At 45.0% G+C, this 18,513-nt stretch overlaps 1 protein-coding gene across 1 annotated transcript; it reads left to right on the top strand.

Annotated features, from left to right (window-relative positions):
* Nucleotides 1–3,800: 3,800 nt before the first annotated feature.
* Nucleotides 3,801–11,129, top strand: LOC123067227 (uncharacterized). The gene is made up of 4 exons (XM_044490120.1): nucleotides 3,801–3,947; nucleotides 9,000–9,069; nucleotides 9,126–9,472; nucleotides 9,683–11,129. Exons 1-4 carry the CDS (start codon nucleotides 3,801–3,803, stop codon nucleotides 10,037–10,039), a joined length of 921 nt encoding a protein of 306 aa, XP_044346055.1. The 3' UTR covers nucleotides 10,040–11,129.
* The last annotated feature ends 7,384 nt before the right edge of the window (nucleotides 11,130–18,513 follow it).

The raw sequence follows: 18,513 nt of genomic DNA, 5'->3' as shown, positions 1-18,513 counted from the left end.
GTAATACCCAGTGCATTGGGTCAAATGATTTTTTTTTGTGACAACACTGGAGCAATTGCCTTAGTGAAGGAATCAAGGTTTCACAAGAGAATCAAAGACATCAAGAGACGCTTCAACTCCATTCTTGAAAAGCTCAAGGATGGAGACATAGAGATTTTCAAAATACATACGGATCTAGATGTAGCAGACCCGTTGACTAAGCCTCTTCCGTGAGCAAAACATGATCAACACCTAGACTCCATGGCTGTTAGATTCATTACTATGTAATCTAGATTATTGACTCTAGTGAAAGTGTGAGACTGAAGGAAATATTCCCTAGAGGGGTATTTTATATTTCCTTATTCATGATAAACATTTATTATTCATGCTAGAATTGTATTGATCAGAAACTTAAATACATGTGTGAATACCTCAACAAATAATGCTTCCCTAGTGAGCCACTACTAGACTAGCTCATTGACCAAAAGATGGTTAATGTTTCGTAGCCATAGACATGAGTTGTCATTTGATAACGGGATCACATCATTAGGAGAATGATGTGATGGACAAGACCCATCCGTTAGCTTATCATATGATTGTTCAGTTTCTTGCTGTTGCTTTCTTCATGTCAAATACATATTCCATCGACTATGAGATTATGAAACTCCAGGATACTAGAGAAATACCTTGTGTGCTATCAAGATTAGGATTAGTCACTCTGTGTATCAGAGAAGTATCTCTGAGCCCCCTCGGTAATACACATCATAATAAGCTTACAAGAAAAACGACGAAGGAGTTAGTTATGAGATGATGTATTACGGAACGAGTAAATAGACTTTTCGGTAATGAGATTGAACTAGGCATGGAGATACCGACGTTCAAATCTCGGGCAAGTAATGTGATGCCCCCGATTCAATCGTACACAAATCATACACACAAATGTGTATGGTCAAGATTTGGGACTCACAATAAGATATCACAACACAACTCAAGACACAAATTAAAATAATAAAAGCTTTATATTACAAGAAAGGGGCCTCGAGGGCTCAAATACAAAAGCTCGAGACACAAGCTTCAGCGGAAGAAACAATATGCAAGTACAAAGATAGGTTAAACGAGGATACATGATCGAAGAGGCAAGGAATCCTGCCTGGGACCACCTAACTACTCCTGGTCATCGGCGGTCTCCACGTTGAAGAAGGCATACTCCGGGTAGTAGTACTACTAAGTATGCATTGGTATCAAATGGAAGGGTTGTATCTGTGGACTGAACTGCGGAATGCCAAAATAGAGGGGAAAGCCTAGCCTATCCAAAACTAGCATCTTCAAGCATCTTGCAGCATTCAGAAGAGTACATAATAGCATATTATAATTAACAAGGATGTTGTAACATTAATGCCTAGAGATCCTTCCTCTCCTCCCTGCAAGGAAGCAATCCTGGGGCCACATATCCATCTCATATCTCAAGTATCCATTTCTAGTTGTAACAGATCAGGATACATGTCTGAATATTCGTTACCGCAGACATGGCTATTCGAATATATAACTTCCCTGCAGGGGTGCACCACATTACCCAACACATATGATTACTCTGGCCGGACACACTTTCCTGCGTCCATGCCCGGCCTTGGAAGATCAACACGTCGCAGCCCTACCTAGGCTCAGTAGAGAGGTCCCCGCCGGTCTATATCCTAAGCACTCTGGGGTCCTGGGCCCATTGCCCATTCCACTGCTGGTCGTTGTGTGCAGGTTGGATACCAGCGCCACCCGTGTAGTGGATGGCATGATCCGACTGTGCCACAATGGTGAACTGGACGTCTGGAAAAGCTTCGGCTGATACTGCGATGCCGACTGACCATATATGTTCCCGCGGGGTGGTTAGTGCGTAAATGCCAGTGGCCAACTCAGAACAAATACCCAAACCTTAGGGTATTAGGAGCTCGTGGAGACGAGTAGAGACTCACGATAATGTGACCCAGTCGCCCCGTCTCGAGGAAATACGGCAAGGGCCAGGGCCAACCCTCTCTCGCTCTAAGGCGGTCTACCTGCCCAGCCGTGCCTTGTAATTATCTCATGGGTGCTCTCCGGGCATGCTCGACTTTCACATCATCTCGTGGGTACCCCTCAGGGCCGACCTGACTCACAAGACACTGTCAGGAACTTAGGCCCACCTCTACCTGGATGGTATCGCCTGTCCCTTCAGTCCCGTAGTAACAATAGACGGGGGCAACATGTAAAGGTAACTTCGTGTCTGTAACATCAAGGCGGAAACCCGAGGAATCATCCTCGATGGAATCCACTCGATGTAATCATCAGATTGAACTTAAGAGGAATCACCGTCGAGGTTCACACTTGAGATGTTGCACGAGGGAGTCGTATCGGGAGTGGTGAAGGAGGAATCACCCTCGATGAACATGACCGAATAGCTACACTACATAGTTATCATCAGGAGTATGTTACAAGGTATCACCCTCGACACTCGATAGTAGCTCTGCAGAGTCGAGCAACAAAGGGGGGTGTGATGTGATGTGTCGTGCTTTGGATGTCGATCACGTTGATCGAGTCATCGATCATCAAGCCGATGCAACTGGGACAAGGTGAGGGGTCACTGGTGGATCACTAACCAACCTATACTAAGCAGTTTAGGATAAGAAGGTAAGATAAAATACGAGGTTACAAAAGCAAGCTATTCATCAGAATAGGAACAAACAATAACAGTAGCAAAATCTAATGCAAGAATGAGAGAGAATTGAATGGGCGATATCAGAATGATCGAGGGGGCTTTGCTTTCCTGGAAGCTCTACTGAAAAGGAAGAAGAGTCATCGATGATGTAGTCAATAACAGGAGCATCAACAGTGGTCTCGAGGTCTACCGGAGAGAAGAAGGGGGAAGAAACAATAAATACAGAGCAATCAAGTGTAATACTATGCATCACAAGACAAAAATAAGCACTAGGGGTGTTCTAACTCAGTGATACACGATGCCGGCGAAGGGCGATAACATTCGGGAAAGTTTTCCCGAAGTTTGGGATTTTCGGATAGATGAAATGGAGGGGGACGGTTCCATGTTCGCTATGCTAGGGACGTGTGTTATACGAATGGACTGCGTAGTCGGAAACGTCACATTTTTCTGAGCAACTTACGTGCATAAAATTTTTTCATCCGAGTTACGGATTATTTTTAATGACTTTTTAAAGCTTTAAACATTTTCTGAATTATAACTAATTAAATTAATTCAAAAACATAATTAATGTGTTAGCATGATGTCATCATGACATCAGCAGTCAACCAGTCAGTTGACTGGTCAAACTGATGCATGGGACTCACCTGTCATAGACAGAGGGGTTAACCAATGGATTAAAATTAACTAAACTGACTAATTAAGTAGCGGGGCCCACTAGTCAGTGACTATTTAGGTTAATTAAAATTAGTTTAGCTAATTCGATTAATTAGTGGGGGTGGGCTCCATACTTCAGCTGCATGGGGCCGGTCTAGTGAGTAGGTTGACCTGGGTCAAGAGTCAAAGGGGGCCCAGGGGTGGGCCTAGCCAGTGCCATGTCGGAGCACCAACGTTTAGTGCCATTTGCCCCATGGGTTGGACCTACGGCTCGCACGCGACGACGCGCGTCGAATGGGGGTAGTGACTGGAGCGAAGGCGACCGAAGGCGGGGACCACAACGACGGCGGGCGGCGGCGCTTACAGGTGCTCCACGGGGAAGGCGGTATGTGGCATGGGAGCGCGAGCAGAAGTGGGATACGGCTCCCTGGAGGAGCGCTGAGCACGACTACATGCTCGGATGAGCTCGACGGCGATGGTAGCGATGTCGACAAGGACTGTAGCGGTGGTGAGCTACGGTAGCAGCGGCAGTGGCGGCTACGGGTGCGGACTCGAGCTAGAAAGCGAGGGGAAGGAAGAGGAGCTCACAGTGGAGGCGCACGAAGGCCCGGCGAACGACGGGAGCAGCAGAGTTGGCCGGAATTGAAGGCAGATCTCGTCGGAGCCGAGGAGGATGAACAGGTCGGGCACGGCCTTGCAGGGCGTCGTGCGGCTCGTCAGGGAGGCGTAGTCATAGGAGGCGGAGCGGGTGGACGTTACGGAGGAGCGCGGGAGAGGTAGTCGCAGTGGCGGTGCACGCCGGCGACGACAGGAGCGGCTGGTGCGTGAATCTAGTGAGGAAGGGAGAGAGGCCAGAGCGAGGGCGGAGTGGGGCAGGCGCGAGGGGCGGATGGGGAGAAATATCAGGGGGCTTGGTGGAGGCCTTATCCACCCAGCCGCGAAGCCGGCAAGCTAGTTCGACTGCCACGCTTGGCACACCACAGTTGGGTGTTACAGTGGGAGGAGGGAGGCGATGGGGGAATTGGGCCGCTGGTTGCCACAGGCGGTTGCATGGGCTAAGGCCCAGGCAGAGGGGGGGGGGGTCCTTTTTAATTTTATCTTTTTGCTTTTTCCCTTTTTCATTTGCTTTCAGTTTGTTTAATTTTAAATTTTAACTTATTAGAATTTTATAAAATATAGAATTTGTTCCTAAATAAGTATATCTATTTATACCACTGCCACAAAAAGTTTGGCACATTAATAAATTAGTTTAGAATTTTTATAATTTTAAAAGCATTTCATAATTGTTTTAAGCCCCTGTTTTATTCATTTAAGGGAATTTAGTTACCTTTTAAAATGTGAGTTTCAATATGATAAAAATCCAGGGATTATTTGCCACACTTTGAACATTTTTTCTCTCACATTTGAAAACTTTTATAGTTTGACTTGATTTTAAATTTTAATTTAAACGGGGTTTGAATCAATGTGAGTTTATCAACAATAACCATGGTGATGTGGCATAATTAGTAGAGGGTTACAGTAGCTCAATTACCCGGCGTGACAAATAACATACCGACAGAGAAATGGAATTACGTATGTTGTCATAACGGTTCGACCGATAAAGATCTTCGTAGAATATGTAGGAACCAATATAGGCATCCAGGTTCCGCTATTGGTTATTAATGGGAGAGGTGTCTCAGTCATGTCTACATTGTTTTCGAACCCGTACGATACACATTCTTAATGTTCGTTGACGATATAGTGTTATATGAGTTAAATTATTTGGTGACCGAATGTTGTTCAGAGTCCCGGATGAGATCACGGACATGACGAGGAGCTCTGAAATGGTCCAGAGGTAAAGATTGATATATAAGACGATGATATTTGGACACCGGAAGAGTTCCGAAAGGTACTGGGTAGTCATAGGATCACCGGAAGGGGCTCCGGGAAGCCCCGGGAGGATGATGGGCCTATTGGGCCAGTAGAGGGGAGCACACTAGCCCACAAGGGGTCGTCTCCCCCCCACCCCTATGGCAGCCGTCCTATGGGAGAAAGGAAAGAGGGGATTCGGCCTCCCCCTTCCTTCCCTCTCCCCCATTTCCTTTCCCTTGGGCACAAATATGGAAGGAGAGGGGGGGGGGGGGGGGGGCACAAGGGCAGGAGCCCATGTGGGATTCGGCCCCCCTAGGTGCGCCTCCTGGCTGCCTCCCCTCTCCCCCACCTATATATATGTGGGACGGGGCGCCACACATAACCACGACAATCTCTTTGTCGTGTGTGGCGCCCCTCTCCACAGTTTTGTCCCTTGCTCATATTTTTGGAGTGTTAGGCGAAGCCTTGCGAAGATAACATGACCACCTCTGTCACCACGCCATCGTGCTGCTGGAACTCATCCACTACTTCGCCATCTTGCTGGATCAGGAAGGTGAGGACTTCATCGAGCTGAAAGCGGAGGTGCCGTACGGTTGGTACTTGATCGGTTGGATCGTGAAGAAGTTCGACTACATCAACTGCGCTACTAAATGCTTCCGCTGACGGTCTACGAGGGTACGTAGACATACCCCCCCCCCCCCCCCCCCCCGCCCGCGTTGCTCCGCATCTCCATGGATAAATCTTGCGTGTGCGTAGAATTTTTTTGTTTTCCATGCAATGTTTCCCAACACTACGAGCATCTCATCTCCTAGCACCCTTAGCTGGTCATAGCCGCTGTGGGGAGATGACGTTGCACATGCTCCTCCCCCCGCCCCTACCAAGCCGATGCTACGTGGGTTGGCAAGTGGTGCCGCGTTGTTGTCGGTACCGTGAATGGTTGGTCCACAAGGTCAACCACGGATGGATGACAGGCGACTCTCTCCTTGGCCGAAACCATCAAGTACCCAAGAGCTGGGAACAGAACCTCTGGCAACGGCTGAGCTTCCTTACCTCCGAAGGCACCCCAACCAGGCTATTCCATAAGTGGTGCGACGGCTCTGCCTCGTGAGGACGATCGCTACACGTTGCGAGCACGTGACTTCGGCGGTGAAGATGCGCCAGTCGCCAGGGGTGATTCACCAGCTCACCTGCCTCAAGGGCGACACCTGCCTCAATGCGTGGTGCCACCTGGCTAAAATATCATCAAGGGCAGCGGTGACAGGACTGGATTTCGTTCCCGGAAGATAGAAGACTTTGACAAATCACTACGCATTTAATGCGTCCGCCTACCATGTTACCTCAGGGCATTCCCTTAGCAACTACGTCATTGTGGCAACCCTTGACTTATGAAAGAAGGATCGAGCGAACAAGAAAAAAGGTTGGGCACTTGGTAGAACATCAGTAGGGATACAAAACGCTTCTTGTTCCCGGAAAGGACTTGGAGCTCTTAATCCGTCCACATAAACACACAAAAAGTAGGAGTAGGGTATTACGCAACCATGCGGCCCGAATCCGGGTAAATCATTGTGCCCATTTCGTGCATTCAGTAGTGTAGGTCCCCACATTCATGCCCGATCCAAGAACTATAAAAAGGACGTCACTAGTTAAAGGGGTCACGAGCGTGCTGTACATGCCGGCCCACAGTCGTCAAAAGGCACACGATTCGGTTCTGCAAGCGGATGTGCTGGTGTCCACGAATCTGCAGCCGGATTGCAATGGCGAGCCATTTTTTGGGAATCAGAGGTGCCTGATTCTGTAACCGACGACCAAGAAAACTACAACCGGCGATGACAAAAGTTCAAGTGGAGATGACCAAAAGGTGAGGTTGGCCACTGCGCAAAGACCGAAAGCTACAAGCAGCATAAGAGAAAGCTTAAATCAAAGACGGCATAATTTGAGGCCAGTCACTAAGAATCCGCCAAAGCCGCAACCAACTATGAAAAAAAAAATTCTAGCACCGATGAAAAATGTTTCAACAGTAGATGAAGCACGCTAGGGATGACGACCAAAAGCTGCAACCGGCAATGTAAAAAGTTTCAACATTCATGTCTTATCTACGACCCACAACGATGGCGACCATGATGGTTTGATGCAATCGTCGTCCTTTTTGGGTATGACCGGCGATGAAATTTGCTCCAACAATTCATGGCGGTGCTACAAGCGCATTGATGAGCACCACAAGATGCTGGGGGTGGCATGTTATGAACTACGGCGGCGAGAATCTATTGTATAGCTGTGGGTGGAGCGGTGTTGCGGTGACAATGAAGAGAACTCTGGCGTCGCAATCGGCTGGTGGAGAGGCGTGGCCAACAGGTCGGGGCGAGCTACAAACCTACAACCTTTGGGGGCCTAGTAGTCGTCAAATGCAGACGGTCAATGCAACACATATGCAACTAACCCTAGCATGGTCCTTTTTTTGCTAGTATGTATTCTTTATCTCTACCTAATAATAAGGCAAATAGGGTTTCTGGTCGTTCGTCAAAAACAATACCTAAAAGTTGCTATAAATTACCCGCTATGCCACCCACAAATAGGGTTTCTGGTCGTCCGTCAAAAACAATACCCTCAAAGTTGCAATAAATTACCCGCTATGCCACCCATAAGTCAAGAAAACGATTCAGTTTTTTTTTCAAAGTCATCGTCGCACAAAGTTATTTTATAAAACTAATACCTTAGTGGTTGAAGCGTATTTGTTCCACTGCGTAGACCAGGGTTCGATCCCCAGGTTCGTCCTATTTTCCACCACCTTTTTTTCTCACGCACCTCCTCCTCCCTCCCACATATGCTTTCATGGGCCGGCCCGTGGGGCGTGACGCCCCTATTTTTTTTCATTTCGTTTTTTCTTTTCTTTTCTCATTTTTGTTTTTGTTTTTCCTTCTTTAAATTAATTCAAGATTTTCAAATTACAAAAGGTTGCGAGTTTTGAGAAAAACATTTGAGAAATCATAGAATGTTTATGAATTCAAAAAATGTGCGAGAAATCATAAATTTTCTGCGGTTTTTTTTGGTGATTTACAAAACTGTTCACAAATTATAAAAAAATCACAATTTTTCAAATTTTGTTCCCCAATTATATAAAAAGTTCATTGATACAAAAAAGGTTTGCTAACTCAAAAACTGTTCATGAATTCAAAAACTATGCATGCATTACAAAAAATGTTCGTCTGAACAAAACAAATGTTCATGAATACGGAAACTATTCATGCATTTCAAAAAATGTTCGTCTGAACAAAACAAGTGTTCATGCATTTAAAAAATGCCCAAAATTTTAAAACAAATGTTTGTGGATTAGAAAAAATGTTCGTCGATTCAAAAGTCTTTCATGTCTAGGATTTGGGAAGTTTTTGGAAAGTCTTTTTATGTCTAGGCGCTAGGAGTAGTTTGTGGTCATGAAATTTGTTTTTAATGTTTTAAACATTCTCTTGCGCGGCACAATGACAAGTGTGCCATGCAGTGGCAAGCTCATTGCCTTGTGATTTACCACGTCGAATGCATTGCGATCACATGGACATCGCGTACATCATCAACGAGGGTGGGAAGAAAGATAAGTGGAAACATGTTGAGCCACCGTGTGAAAATAGAGGACCCTCATAATTTGGGATGTTGAGTCATACTTATTTGGCTGGCGTGTAACTTTTTTTTGTCTCATGTTGCAACGCACGGGCAGGTTTGCTAGTTTTACTAAAAACTCAAACCAAAAAAAACTCAAAAGGGAATGGGCCTACACTAATGGCCGCCCAGCCCGCAAAAAGTTACACGATGCTCTGTACATCCAACCCTGCGTATGCCACAGCATGATCTGAAAGAAGAGGCGCCGCCGCCACAACAAACCCCATCGCCAACGATCCTCTGCCGACGCCGTGGTGACTGGTGAAGGAGGCGTATCGTTCTGTGGATCGCTTGTCAAATCGGATCGCAGCACCACGACTTCCAGGACACGAGTGCAGGTACCATGACATCCTCGCCTCTCGTGCTTCTCCCAACTGCCGCTACCAGACCGAATACAAGGTTAGAGATTATGAATTCTTAAGCGGACCAGATGTCAAGGAACCTGTTAGAGATTATGTATTCTTGAGCGGACCAGATGTCAACGGACGAGTTAGAGATTACGAAGTGCTGGATGATATCATCCGTGAAGAATTCTCGAGAGCATATAAAGTGCTCAAGTCTCGCACACCTCAAATTGACACCGAGACTCAATTGGATGAAGAGGAGGTTGACAGGCTCCGTGGAAATCATGCACGTTATCGCATCAAAGCTTGCCTGGTTAGTCACACAGCAATGCTACCTCCTATTTTTGTATCTATCTATCTACCAATCATATACAATAAAAAAAAACAGCATGCTATGGCGAAATAGCGTAGCCCTTAAAATCCGTTATATCGAATGATTGTACATTGATTTCATTTAGTGAGGTATTGCTCAGAATATTTGAATCAGTGATCATTTAGCTTAATCATTTGTCTTTCTCTGCAGTTACTGGAAGGAAAGCGCATATACCCCCCGGAGCTTATCTTGGAGAATTCTTACCTCTGTCGTTACATCAAAGATGAACCGTTGGACTGGTATTTCGACCCGGACCTCTGTTTACTTGCGTCATTGAGTGACTATCAGCGGCTGGTCCTTCGTAATGAAGTAAGCATGTGTATCAATTACTTTCAGCTTAGTAATGCAGCTGGTAACCAGTTCCTCCTTCTCTTTAGATTTGAATGGGTGGCAGCAATTTTTTGTTTCATGGGAATATGGATGCATTTCCTATTCTTTTCAGCACGACTTTATGCGAGTAACCTCCAAGTTCTAGGGCCAGAGCTTCTTGGTGAAATGCTAAAATGATTGTCAAATCCTGCGAAGATTAAGCACAGTTTAAAAATGTGTGCTTGCAACCAATTGTGAAAATCTCATAATGTGCTCCGTAGAAGAAAAGGACATTTCAATTAAAATGAAATAGAGATTGTTTCATATAGTGATTTACTGATGCATTTTCTTGCAAGCAGCAAGTTTCTTTCAAACCAAAATAAAACAAATGGTCCACATACGGGCTGCTCCGAAAATACGCGTACTATCTCTTTTTATGTATGTGTAAACAGGTTTCTGCCGGATTTCCCTAGTACCCATATACTTTGACATATTCCTGTCACTGAAGAAGATGGCGCGCTATGGCGCTGCTAATAGCACACTGTAGCGTGCTGAGAACTGCCTCGCTAAATAAATCAGCGTATGATATCTCAATAATACTTCCTCTGTAAACAAATATAATACTTTTCTATATCACAAATATAGCACGGTACTAGCATATTTTAAGGTCAGCACTATTTTGTTATAGCACGACTATCTGTTCCTTGGTTCCAGTACCACGTGTATTTCTTTTTGGGATTTCTTAAAGTGCGCAAGTACTCGAATCAATAATAGCTGCACAAACATATTCCTTAAGAGTATTATTCCACGCCCTAATGTCCACTGCATAAAGATACCGCCTCGTTATAGCAAGCGGATTGAGCGAGGTGCCTATAAATTGTACTTGCCGCTGTATAATTGTCCGATAAAGTTTCCAAAACGCTGGCTATAGTGCAGCTATAGCTTATTTTGACAGCCGCCACTATTTGGCATAGCCTGCTATTTGAAACTATGACCGCATGTCATTCTCAGAATAGCCGTTATATGTTGCTTCTCTTCTTTCATCGTGCATGGTGGCCACGAGTATGTAAGTTGGAGTGAATACCGAGAGTTCTACCTCACCCCAGAAGCTGACAAAGATTATTTGCAGTACAGGGAATCAATTGTGTGGAATCTTAAGGTTTGCGTGGTGCAACGATAAGCTGCTCCAAGTTTAAAACACTGCTCAGTTTTATTTTTATTTTATTCAGAACTAACAACCATTTGGTCTCTTGACAGTGGTTTGAAGATGATGTGCTCAAAGGCTATATTCAGGTACACTTATATGACCTCACAAAACCATATGATGACAACTAATTTCTATATGTGTGCAGTAGCATGGCAATAACTTCTCTGTTCTACTATGTAGGGGCAAGGATTCCGTAATAGAGCTTTGTGCCAAGCAATTAGGATTGCTGCTAGGTTCCTGAACATTGATCTGAGGCTAGCATATCATGGTATTGAGGTATTATTCATTTGTCCCTTGCTTATTTAGATGACCAGCTCTGGTTAATGTTTTATTTAACAACTGAAGTCTTTCGATTAAATTCAGGAGTATATGCGGAGCACACACTTATTGAAAGATCTTGCTTGTTTATTTTCTGAGATCTGGAAGCTGGTCAATGGTCGTGATCAGGTCGGTCCGCATTCTACTTCATAACTAAGAACAGTGTTATTTTATTGATATGTGATATGTCAATGCTTTGCAACCCTATTTATTCTTGGTGATGTTGCTTTTTCCTTCGTTGGACAATGTACAGATGTGTTTCAGTGACGCGCTGGAGCATGTTTATGATGAGAATCGGTATCCATTACACAAACATAATTTGAACAACGAGTTGAGGTACACTGGCGGTTTGAACCTGCAGGAACTAGTAGGGTTTTTTTTCTTACGCTTTCGCTTTGTGGTTTCATTGGATAATTATTGTACCTCTTACGTTGCAAACTGCTTCAATCATCTTTCCTTGTAGTTTCAGCAGTGCACGCAGGGTATCAGTAAGGAAGTAAGTACACTGTGGTGTAGTTTCGCATACATTGTGATCTCTTATGTAGACCATAATTTTACATCAGATGTCACTCCTAATTTGTGTGTATACGTTCCGGATTCGATAGCTCTTGAGTTAATTTCCTGGGAAGTTAGGTTCAAGGTATTATGTATAGATATTGGTAGGTAATATTGTTTCCCCTTGAGGTTCTGTACCTAATAGCTCATTCTATCCAATTTCAGTGTGACCTGCCAAAGACGTATGTGCAGTATGCAAGAAAGAAGCTCGAGATTGCAGAAACCATAGGATTGATTCCCAAGGCCAAGATATTAGCGTAGTTGTTTGTTGCTGGTGGGTGTGGTGGTCATTTGGAATAAGTTTCAGAAACTAAACTGTAATATTCCTGGTAGCTAGGGCATCTATGGTTAACCGCCTATGTATATGGAGATGCATGTTCATGTGATTTAACTGCGTTCCTTTAGAGGAAATCTCTCTTATTTGTACGTAGTTTAAAATGTGTCCCTAGATCTTGCTCGATAAATACATTGATTGGGTTTGTATGAAGGAATTATGACATGTGGTTATTTACACTAGTAGAAAAGGGGGCAATGACCCAAGCCTGCTCAGCCCATTAGTCCCGATTCTGCCACGAACCGGGACCAATTGAGGTATTTGTCCCGGTTCGTGAGCCCAGGGGGCCGGCCAGGCCACGTGGGCCATTGGTCCTGGTTCGTCTGGCTCTTTTGGTCCTGGTTGGTGGGACGAACCGGGACCAATGGGCCTCGCTCCTAGCCCACCATCATTGGTCCCGGTTGAAGGCCTGAACCGGGACCAATGGCTTCCCTTTAGTCCCGATTCATGCCACGAACCGGGATCAATAGTGTTGCCTATATATACCCCGCGCGTAAGACAGAGCACACTGCTCTGTTTGCTCTGTTTTTTGTCTTAGCCGAGGGGAGAGGGCTTGGTGGTGCTCTAGCTCACCCCCTATGCACACAAGGTGTTCGATGGAATGCCCGAGCCACACTACTTAAGCTTTCTCCTCTCCAAGATCGACCTCCAAGCTCCATTTTCCTCAATATTTGTCTAGGTTTAGCGGTCCGTCACGCTCCGTCCCCGTCTTCACCGCCGTCGATCACCCGCGCCGATCTCATCGCCGGCACCACCGTGGTGAGCCTCTTGTTCTTATCTTCTTTCTCAAAGGAAAAATATTCTTACTTGTATGTTTAGATAGATACTTGTATTAGTTTCTTACTTTTATTATTGCATCTTATATAGTGCGATGGTTTTGGTATCCGCCCCCGTCGGCCCTCGTCCTGTCTATGATTCGGATGTGGTATATATTATCTTTTCATAACTATTGGTTCATTTATTGTTTATGAAAATTATGCCGACCAACGTGACATAGATTTTATTTATCTAGGAGGTTGTTGAACCGGAAATTCCAACCGACCCTATTATCGAGAGGTTAAATTTAGTTGAAGAAGAAAACAATTTCTTGAAGGAAAAAATAAAAAAACTTGAGAAGGAGAAGATGATATTGGAGTTGTATGTTGCGGATGTCGTCGATGATCACAAGATCAAGATGGATGCAATGCGCTTGAAGATTAGAAAGATTAGAAAATATGCCATTCATACCGAGGCTTGGTATCATTATGCCGTTGGATCAGTTGTTACCTTGGTTGCGATTATGATCGCATTTGTTTTTGCATTGAAATGTTTTACATAGTTTTAATGTATGGTTTAATTAATTTAGATGCTCTGCAGAGCTTTATGTTGTTAGATGAGAACTATGTATGTACTTTGGTTTTTATGTGATGATGAACTTCTATTAGTTTGGTCACTTAATTATCTATATAATGCACGCAGATAAACCGGCAATGGATGTACGGTGACAGACACACCTCCGAGTACACTAAGGGCGTGCATGATTTTCTCGCAGTGGCTGAGGCAAACAAGCAGAATGGTTTTATGTGTTGTCCATGCCCTATATGTGGGAATACGAAGTCTTACTCTGACCGGAAAATCCTTCACACCCACCTACTTTACAAGGGTTTCATGCCACACTATAATGTTTGGACGAGGCACGGAGAAATAGGGGTTATGATGGAAGACGACGAAGAAGAAGAGTACGATGACAACTATGTGCCCCCTGAATACAGTGATGCTACCGAACATCAAGAGGAACCAGACGATGTGCACGATGGTGCTGCAACGGGCGAAGCTGCTGAAGATCAAGAGGAACCAGACGATGTGCCCGATGATGATGATCTCCGCCGGGTCATTGTCGATGCAAGGACGCAATGCGAAAGTCAAAAGGAGAAGCTGAAGTTCGATCGCATGTTAGAGGATCACAAAAATGGGTTGTACCCCAATTGTGAAGATGGCAATACAAAGTTCGGTACCGTACTGGAATTGCTGCAGTGGAAGGCAGAGAATGCTGTGCCTGATAAAGGATTTGAGAAGCTACTGAAAATAATAAAGAAGAAGCTTCCAAAGGATAATGAATTGCCCGATAGTACATACGCAACAAAGAAGGTCGTATGCCCTCTAGGATTGGAGGTGGAGAAGATACATGCATGCCCTAATGACTGCTTCCTCTACCGCGATGCATACAAGGATCTGAACATATGCCCGGTATGTGGTGCATTGCGGTATAAGATCAGACGAGATGACACTGGTGATGTTGATGGCGAGCCTCCCAGGAAGAGGGTTCCTGCGAAGGTGAAGTGGTATGCTCCTATAATACCACGGTTGAAACATCTATTCAGAAACGAAGAGCATGCCAAGTTGATGCGATGGTACAGTGAGGACCGTAAGAAAGACGGGAAGTTGAGAGCACCCGCTGACGGATCGCAGTGGAGAAAAATCGAAAGTACTGGGATGAGTTTGCAAAGGACCCAAGGAACGTGTGGTTTGCTTTAAGGGCGGATGGCATTAATCCTTTCGGGGAGCAGAGCAGCAATCACAGCACCTGGCCCGTGACTCTATGTATGTATAACCTTCCTCCTTGGATGTGCATGAAGCGCAAGTTCATTATAATGCCAGTTCTCATCCAAGGCCCTAAGCAACCCGGCAACGACATTGATGTGTACCTAAGGCCATTAGTTGAAGAACTTTTACAGTTGAGGAATGGAAACGGTGTACGTACGTGGGATGAGCACAAAAAGGAGGAATTTGACCTAAAGGCATTGCTGTTCGTGACCATCAACAATTGGCCCGCTCTCAGTAACCTTTCAGGATAGACAAACAAGGGATACCATGCATGCACGCACTGTTTACTTGACACCGATAGTATATACCTGGGAAGCTGCAGGAAGAATGTGTACCTGGGACATCGCCGATTTCTTCCGACCAACCATCAATGTAGAAAGAAAGGCAAGCATTTTAAAGGCGAGGCAGATCACCGGAAGAAGCCCGTCATGCGTATCGGTGATCACATACTTGCTATGGTCAATGATTTACACGTAATCTTTGGAAAGGGTCCCGGCGGACTAGCTGTTCCGAATGACGCTGAGAATCACACACCCATGTGGAAGAAAAAATCTATATTTTAGGACCTACCCTACTGGAAAGACCTAGAGGTCCGCTCTTCGATCGATGTGATGCACGTGACGAAGAACCTTTGCGTGAACCTGCTAGGCTTCTTGGGCAAGTATGGGAAGACAAAAGATACACCTGAGGCACGGGAGGACCTGCAACGCTTGCACGAAAAAGAGGGCATGCCTCCGAAGCAGTATGAAGGTCCTGCCAGCTCCGCTCTTATGAAAGAAGAGAAAGAAATCTTCTTTGAATGCCTGCTCAGTATGAAGGTCCCGACTGGCTTCTCGTCGAATATAAAGGGAATAATAAATATGCTAGAGAAAAAGTTCCAGGACCTAAAGTCTCATGACTGCCACGTGATTATGACGCAACTGCTTCCGGTTGCATTGAGGGGGCTTCTACCGGAAAACGTCCGATTAGCCATTGTGAAGCTATGTGCATTTCTCAATGCAATATCTCAGAAGGTGATAGATCCAGAAATCGTACCAACGCTAAGGTGTGATGTGGCGCAATGTCTTGTCAGTTTCGAGCTGGTGTTCCCACCATCCTTCTTCAATATCATGACGCACGTCCTAGTTCATCTAGTCGACGAGATTGTCATTTTGGGGCCCGTATTTCTACACAATATGTTCCCCTTTGAGAGGTTCATGGGAGTCCTAAAGAAATATGTCTGTAACCGCGCTAGGCCAGAAGGAAGCATCTCCATGGACCATCAAACAAAGGATGTCATCGGGTTTTGTGTTGACTTCATTCCTGGCCTTAAGAAGACAGGTCTCCCTAAATCGCGGTATGAGGGGAGACTGATTGGAACATGCACGCTTGGAAGGGACTCAATAATATGCAGGGACGGATATTCTTGGTCTCAAACACACTACACAGTTTTATAGAACTCTACCTTGGTGACCCCGTATGTTGATGAACACAAGAACAATCTACGCTTCAAACACCCGGAGCATTGCGACGACTGGATTACATGTGAACACATCAGAACTTTCAGCAGTTGGTTGGAAACACGTCTCAGAGGTGACAACACTGTTTGTGATGAGCTGTACTTGTTGTCCAGGGGACCATCTTCGACTGTAATGATTTGGAAAGGATACGAGATAAATGGAAATATATTTTACATGATTGACCAAGATCAAAAGAGCACCAACCAAAACAGCGGTGTCCGCTTTGATGCAGCAACCGACAGGGGAAATGACACATATTATGGTTACATAGTGGACATATGGGAACTTGACTACGGAGTAGATTTTAAGGTCCCTTTGTTTAAGTGCAAATGGGTCAATCTATCAGGAGGCGGGGTACAGATAGACCCACAGTACGGAATGACAACAGTGGATCTGAAAAATCTTGGGTACACTAATGAACCGTTCATCCTAACCAATGATGTGGCACAGATTATCTATGTGAAGGACATGTCATGTGTTCATATAAATTTAGTTTTTAGTTTTCACAATGAAGAGATAGTTAGTTTTTAATAGTTCTGAAATTTATCATGTGTTCATATAAATGCTACTTCCTCTGTTCTATGATGTAGTACATATATATATATTCTAAAGTAAATCCTCACAAACTCTCATAAAGTTGTGGAGAAAAACATTTACATCTAGATTGCCAAATATATCATAAGATTCATTATAAGATGTACTTTCCTCTTTTATATACTTGGTATAAATAGTTTTCTCTATGAATTTGGCCAACGTTTGCAAAGTTTGATTATTCAAAAAATCTATATACGCTATAGTATGGAACGGATGGAGTACTAGTGACAGTTTCCGTTCAGAAAAAGTCAAACATTGATTGCTCCATTTTTGGCAACATTCAGAAATTCATGTTCAAAACTTCCAAAAAAATCTACACCCAAGTTTTGGGATTCAGAACTTTGAGAAAATCTACTTTCAACATTGAAACACAAACATTCAGAATTTTTAAATTTTGTGAAATAAAGAAAATCAAGTTAGTTGCTTTCAGTTTCTTTTTTCGAAAATGTATAGCAAACGGGATGTCTCCCTTCCAACCACCAGATAATATCTAGTGCCGCACCCTTCTGTGTGCTATGAATAATATGGGCATGTTTTTGTGTGTGCGAAGAAAGCAGTTGTCATAGCAGCTAAAGGAAAAAAAAAAGGAAAAATGTATGCACATCTCTATTGCTATCCCCTAGTCTCACGATGCTTGAAAGTCTAGCTTTTTTTTTTAGAAAAGGGGGTGTACCTCCGGCCTCTGCATCTGGACGGTGCATGCAACCATATTATCAATTAGTCACAAAGACCATATAAGGTGATACATCAATAAGTCTGAAGCCACCATCTTGGCAACACCGTTGCTACTCCTATCCCCTTGATGAACGCGTGCCGAATGTCCGGGCCTAATACCAAACAGACATCGCACCAAAGCCTAACATCTAAAGCCGGTGTCCCATCCAAGCCACTATCTGGATTGGGTCCCACACTGGCCTGGCACACTCCCAGTGAGCACCGCACGCTGCGAGGGCCGTCACCTCCATCATCCCTCGGCCCATCCTCAGACCAGAACTGAAGCACCGACCTTGCTAGGCCTCTCTGCCATCAACGCCACCATGACGTCAGACAACTTCCTCCTCCTGCGCGAGTCCATCTCCGCGCATTAGACGCTGAGTCTCCACAACACCACGCCGCCGAGATCCGCCATCATCAATGTCTAAGATGAAGCACCGCTCCACCAAAGACGCTGTCCTCCGGTCCCTCGAGCCCGACACCTCCAAGAATGACGCCCCCTAGGGGGAAACGACACCAAAGAGCCGCCGTCATCCGATCTACTGATCTAGGGTTTCCCCCGGAGGTAGCAGAGAATGGCCTTGAACTTCTACACGACAATGCCTTCAGGAAGGAAAAGACGCGGACAGCTTCGCCATCGTCAGCCTTGGCAATAGCCAATAGCAGGTTTTCATCTAGATATGATCGAAGACCTTCATCTCTTGTGCACCGAGACCCGCCACCGAGATCTGATCGTAGCAAGGAGATCCCGACAACGATGTAGCGGGACTGCACGTACGTGAGGTGGTGATCGTGTGTGTTGACCCTGAGAGCACACACGCACGCACACTTATGCTAAACTAATTACCACTGATGCATTCACTAGTCT

Source organism: Triticum aestivum, chromosome 3B (assembly GCF_018294505.1).
Source record: "Triticum aestivum cultivar Chinese Spring chromosome 3B, IWGSC CS RefSeq v2.1, whole genome shotgun sequence".
Taxonomy (NCBI): Eukaryota; Viridiplantae; Streptophyta; class Magnoliopsida; order Poales; family Poaceae; genus Triticum; species Triticum aestivum.
The sequence above is the reverse complement of the archived record's forward strand: the minus strand, read 5'-3'. Positions and strand labels throughout refer to the sequence as shown.